At 54.5% G+C, this 5775-nt stretch overlaps 1 protein-coding gene across 1 annotated transcript; it reads left to right on the forward strand.

The window, feature by feature from the left end:
* The first annotated feature begins 1164 nt into the window (after positions 1 to 1164).
* On the forward strand, positions 1165 to 5430 carry LOC114196456 (Putative serine protease 42). The gene is made up of 5 exons (XM_088022215.1): positions 1165 to 1414; positions 1739 to 1895; positions 2250 to 2512; positions 3601 to 3761; positions 5194 to 5430. The coding sequence occupies exons 1-5, from the start codon at positions 1165 to 1167 to the stop codon at positions 5428 to 5430; spliced, it is 1068 nt and encodes a 355-aa protein (XP_087878341.1).
* The last annotated feature ends 345 nt before the right edge of the window (positions 5431 to 5775 follow it).

Here is a 5775-nt window from a genome sequence, read left to right on the forward strand (position 1 = left end):
GGTACAAAGTATAACCAGGAGGAGAAGCCTTCCTTACAAAAAGAACTGCAAGAGTTTTCTCGTCTACATCGGAACAAACCAGAGGTGTATGATAGGATTGGATTCTAAGGACTCTTGCTTGACTGGGGAGGCCTGAACCCACATTTATCGGGAGTACACGTACCAGAAATTCTGAATTCGGTTTCCTGGTTCAGACAGGTGGGCATGATTCTACATGTTGCAGCCTCTACATGCTGGTTGTTTGAAGCCTGAACTCAATGGTGGACCACACTAAAGGAAGTTGATATGCCAGAAATTCCTTGGTTTAACATAGAGAATGGAATGTAAAGAGAGAGTGGAGAATATTGGAAGGGATTCATGATGTATGACCTACTCCCTCACTTCTCCAACCTCCAAGAAGGCCCGAGAGAATAACCCCTTCACCAGGATGTTGAGACGTAAACTGCCAGGGGGAGCATCCCCATTCCTGAAAAACACTGTGACTGGCTGTCCCGTTTTGGCCAGGGAAAAGTGGGAAGTACTGCAATTCAGAAGCTGTGATTGTTGTTTTCTCCCTGACTCCAACGGGGAGGTTGAAGCCCAGAGAGGCAGAGGCCTAGCAGAAGCCTTTAGGCCACAAAGACAAAGGACACGCCACCAGGACGGATGCCGGGGACCAAGCGCTAAGAAGAATGGACTGACTTGCGGGTATCTTTGGTGCTGGCTAATTTTTTAAGGCGCCACTATCACTGAAATAGAACAGCAGCCTACTCCTTTGTCTGAACTATTTAATCTGTATAGTCCCCCACCCCAAAATCTCGGTCTGGTGGGTGAAGTCCTGAGCCGAGGAACCATTATGGAGAATTAAGGCTCCTCGGGTAATGCTCCGGCCGCCTGGCCTCAACAGCTCCAGCCCAGAGACCGCACCAGAAGGGGCAGGGGCATCAGGCGGTGTCCCCGGAACCGGGAGGTCCCTGTCAAGGGCAGTGCCTTCGGAAGCACCCCGGCCCCTGCGGCCTGGACGGGGTACGGCGGGACTCGGAGCGGAGAGAGGCCCCGGGTGAACCTGGGGGTGCGATGTTTCGCACTCAGGCCCGCCGCGCCAGGAGCCGCCGTTTCCGCCGCGCGCACGCCTGCGTGGACCGGTCCACCTGCCACCGTGAGACGCGCGGCGCCGGCTGGCCCATGGCGTCCCCACCTGGCGGCTCCCTGAGCCTCCTGCTCTGGCTCCTGCTCCTCCAGCCCCCGCTGGAGGCGGCGCAGGACGGGCCCGCGCCACGCCCACCCTCCCCGGCGCCCACCTCCCCGTCGTCGTCGTCGTCGGGGGGCGGCCGCGAGGGCCCCGGCGCGAGCCTGGGGAGGGTTGAGGGACCGTCTGCGACCCCGGGGCCCCAAGAGGCTGCTGTATTCTCCCAGTTGGTGGAACTGATCCCAGGTGACGCCTGGTGTTGGGAGCCTCGTAGGGGGCTGAGGCCCGCGAGTGGGAGCCGGTGCTCCCCGGGGAGTCTGGGGGAGCCAGGGGTCCCCCCTCCCGTGCCCCGAGGGCCTGAGGAATGCAGCCCCACTTGTGGAGTCTGAGCGGGAGGCCATGTGGCCTTGGAGGTCTGCGGGTGCAGGGCCTGGGGACTCGGCAGCACTGCGCTGGAGTCTAAGAGGCCGAGGCCTTTACCCACCCTGTCCGAGGGGCACCTGGTGCTCTCCCGGGAAGCCCGGGCTCTGTTTCTTTGAGGTTCTTCCTCCCACGCTGTTCTCACCCCAGGGTGTGGCCAAGTAGTTGCGAAAATCTTGGGAGGAAAGGAGGCCGAAGAGGGGAAGTGGCCTTGGCAGGTGAGCGTGAGGATCAACGAGAAACACGTGTGCGGAGGCTCCCTCATCACACAGCAGTGGGTGCTGACTGCAGGCCACTGTATTTTAAGGTGAGGAGTGACAAGTAGAGACCGAGTTCTGAAGCCGGCCCTGCTCTCCTCAAATACCCATTAGGTTCTGTTGCCCTAGCAACTTGACAAAACCCAAACCCAGTCCAACCCAGGCAGGGCGCGCGTCCCCGAGAAACAGGCTGGGTTGGGCACTGGCCGTCTCCTTACTAGGAGTACTAATTTAGTGAACAAAACCAATCGTTTGGATGAGCATACCAATGTCGAGAGGCATTAAGGAGGGCTGTTGGGTGACAGGGCGGTAGAAAGAGTGGTGAGGGGCGTTGGGGCCAGGCTGGGAAGCATCTGCAATGTGTGGAAGAGGTCTCTATGAGGGGCATGTCCTCTCTCCCACAGCCAATTCCACTACAGTGTCAAGATGGGAGGTCAGAGTGTCTATAAAGAAATCACCAGTGTGGTGATCCCTGTCCGAAACATCATCATCCACCCCGAGCTCTCAGTAGTCGGAACCATTCAAAAGGACCTTGCCCTTCTCCAGCTCCTCCACCCTGTAAACTTCACTGTGACCATCCAGCCTGTATGCATCCCTCAGAAGACCTTCCGGGTGGAAGCTGGGACCACGTGCTGGGTGACCGGATGGGGCAGAAAAGAGGAATATGGTGAGACTGTGAGGCAGGTAGCATACCCAGGAAGAGGGAGGCAGCCCAACCCTGAAGTAGGCAAAAAGTCTATAGAGAGGGACAGGGAGGCGGACTGCCTGGAGGGGGGGGGGCAGTTTAGCAGCAGCCAGAGTAATGGCTCCTGATTGGCTTGAGCCTGGAAATTGGTAGAGGTTTTTTGTTGCAGCACAAATATTTCATGGTAGTCATTTAAGGAAAGGCACGGGTCCCGGGGACCGGAGCTGCTCTCAGGAGAAGAGACACCTGGGTGAAGTCTCTTTCTGTAAATTTGTGAGGGACCATGACTGTCTGGTGTGGGGGTATTTTTAGGTTCCCTAGGGACGGAGCCAAAGGCTTTGAGTTCTCTCCAGGGTGGGTATCTGCTCAGCAGGTGATGAGTTGTTTGCCCGTCAGAGCTGTCCGTCTCCGAAAGTACTGGCCTTGCTTGTCAGGGAGCTTCCTGTGCTTTTAGGTGTAGGCAGAGCCAGGTCTCTGTTGCTGAGGCTGTAGGGCCTCCTATCTCTGGGAAGTGGCTGGGTTGGTAACTCTGGGGCACTACCCCTTCGAGAGTCCGTGATCCTGCTCAAAAGTAAAGACACTTTGCTGATGCACAGGATCCCTGTCGCTATTACTGTTGATACTCAGAGTAACAGATGCTTGATTATCATTTCTCGGGCTGGTGAGGCCTTGCCCTCTTCCCATCCGGATTGGCTCTTCTTTATGCTCTCTCTCTCTCTCTCTCTTTTTTTTAAAGATTTTATTTATTTATTTATTTGAGAGAGAGCATGAGATAGAGAGAGAGAGAGCATGAGAGGGGGGAGGGTCCGAGGGAGAGGCAGACTTATTGCCGAGCAGGGAGCCCGAGGCGGGAGTCGATCCCGGGACTCCAGGATCATGGCCTGAGCCGAACGCAGTCGCTTAACCGACTGAGCCTTTTCTCCCCCTGTCTACTTTGGGCCTCCGTTTCCTCCGGTGCCAAATGGGGACAATACCCACTGCCCTGCTTTTTTCAAAGTGGATTCTAGGTGCTGAGGGTCTTACTGTCCGCCTGGGCACAACCACCCACTGCTGAGTTTCTTCCCGTGTAGGCGGCGACCCCATTACAGCTGTTCTCCATGCGGTCGACCAAGACATCATGCACCATGAAAGGTGTCATACGATGATTCAGAAAGCCATAACAACAAAGAAGAGTGTAGTACTGGAAGGGATGCTCTGTGGCTATAAAGAAGCTGGGAAGAATTCTTGTCAGGTAACTTCATGGACCCTTTTCCACCTCCACATTGAGGATGTCCCCCCCAGGCTTCCTCACTCCCAAGTGCCAGGGCCTGCGTGGTCTGCCACATCCTCCTTTCCCTCCTTAGTGAAGGAGATTCATGGGGAGAACCCCTCGTGGCTCCCCGGAGCTGACCGGGCCTGCTCCTTGCTGCCTGGGGGCCCTGCCAAGGTGTGGGGAAGTTGGGGGCGGGTCGTCCTAATACTCTACGTTCCTTGAATTGAGTTCCCCCATGTGGCACTTCCTGTGTGAGCCAGTGGGAGCATTTACCCCCATGAGCTCTGTTAAGCCCCGTCATAAGCCTGCCACATAGACATCATACCTGTCACACAGACGAGCGTCCAAAGGTGCTAGCTCAGGGACCCCTGTGCGTGCCTGCAGGCCTCCTGGGCCCACCGTCTTCCTCCTGCTCCGAGTGCCTTCCGGAGGAGGCGGCGAGGGAGAGGTTAGGAGGGCTCTCTGTTTCTGTCTGAGCTGGCTGGTGGGGGCGGGGGCACCAGAGCAGGTCTGGGAGATGGGGTGTATATGGGATGTCTGGGAGTGGAGCGTCAAATATGGAGGGAGCTGGCTTTATGGGTTAGGAGTTCTAGAGAAACTTTAAACTAGATGTATGGATTTAGGGGACTCTCATGCAGAGGTGATATTCAAAGTGTTTAACAGCCACTCTGGTTTGGGAAATGACCAGTCATAATATCCTCCCAAGGATATTAAAGTTTTCCCATTAACTTTTCTTTCTTTCTCTTCCTTTCTTTCTTTCTTTTTCTTTCTTTCTTTCTTCCTTTCTTTCTTTCTTCCTTCCTTCCTTCCTTTCTTTCTTTCTTTCTTTCTTTCTTTCTTTCTTTTTCTTTCTTTCTTTCTTTTTCTTTCTTTCTTTCTCTTTCTTTCTTTCTTTCTTTCTTTCTTTCTTTCTTTTTCTTTCTTTCTTTCTTTTTCTTTCTTTCTCTTTCTTTCTTTCTTTCTTTCTTTCTTTCTTTCTTTCTTTCTTTCTTTCTTTCTTTCTTTCTTTCTTTCTTTCTTTCTTTCCTTCCTTCCTTCCTTCCTTCCTTCCTTCCTTCCTTCCTTCCTTCCTCCCTTCTTTCTTTTCTTTTCTTTTCTTTTTCCTTCCTTCCTTCCTTCCTTCCTTCCTTCCTTCCTTCCTTCTTTCTTTCTTTCAGATTTTATTTTTAAGTATTCTCTATACCCAGTGTGCGGCTCAAACTTACAACCCCGAGATCAGGGTTGAGCCAGCCAGCTGTCCCTTCCCATTAACTTTTCAATTCTCAGTTCTCGTATTCACAGAAAAGTGGGCCTGGTAGGTCCCCCGGGAAGGTCCCCATGTGCCTGACTACCCAGTGCCTTATGCTGCAGTCAGCCTGCTCTGACATGGATGGCCTTCCATTTCTGCGTTTGTTTCTTTCTCTTTCTCCAGGGAGACTCTGGGGGTCCTCTGGTCTGTAAATTTAAGGACACATGGGTCCAGGTGGGAATCGTGAGCTGGGGCATTGGCTGTGGTCGTGGCGATGTGCCTGGAGTTTATACAGATATTGCTTGCTATGCTGAGTGGATAGTTGGAGTGATTAACCAGGCTGCCTCTTTGTGTCCAGTGGTGTTCCTCATCCCACTTCTGTGTCTGCTGCTGCCCCCGGGCTTCCTGGTGGCCCCGTGATCACCCCGGCCCACCCCCCTCCTGTTTCCGGGTCTCGCACTGGGCCTCTCCTCCGACCTCCCACTCCTACTCAAATGCCCTTTCCTCCAGTTCTGCTTGGCGTCCACTGAGCCTGTAGAGAGCCCCACAGGAGAAAGTGGCAGCGAGGCTGGAGCCCCGAAAGTGTCCCAGCCTGATGCCCCCAGTCACCTGCCTCGGCCACACCCACGACCTTGGCTGTGCCCTGCTCCCGAAGGAGAGGGGTCAAGCATCCCAGCCCGAGAGCCAGCCGACCTGCCAGGTGGAGCCCGGTGCTTCCTTGCCATCTTGGAGAGCCTCTACCAGAGAAGACACCTCATGAGCAGT

This window comes from Eumetopias jubatus, unplaced genomic scaffold (genome assembly GCF_037043125.1).
Source record: "Eumetopias jubatus isolate StellerSeaLion01/CBP00866 unplaced genomic scaffold, mEumJub1_p1.0 scaffold_1, whole genome shotgun sequence".
In the NCBI taxonomy this organism is placed as follows: Eukaryota; Metazoa; Chordata; class Mammalia; order Carnivora; family Otariidae; genus Eumetopias; species Eumetopias jubatus.

Excerpts from the sequence above, each read along its gene's own strand:
- LOC114196456 (XM_088022215.1), top strand. The coding sequence starts at position 1,165 with ATGGCGTCCCCACCTGGCGGCTCCCTGAGCCTCCTGCTCTGGCTCCTG. Across the intron at positions 2,513-3,600 it reads GGGCAGAAAAGAGGAATATG|GCGGCGACCCCATTACAGCT; the intron begins GTGAGACTGTGA and ends CTTCCCGTGTAG. Across the intron at positions 3,762-5,193 it reads CTGGGAAGAATTCTTGTCAG|GGAGACTCTGGGGGTCCTCT; the intron begins GTAACTTCATGG and ends CTCTTTCTCCAG.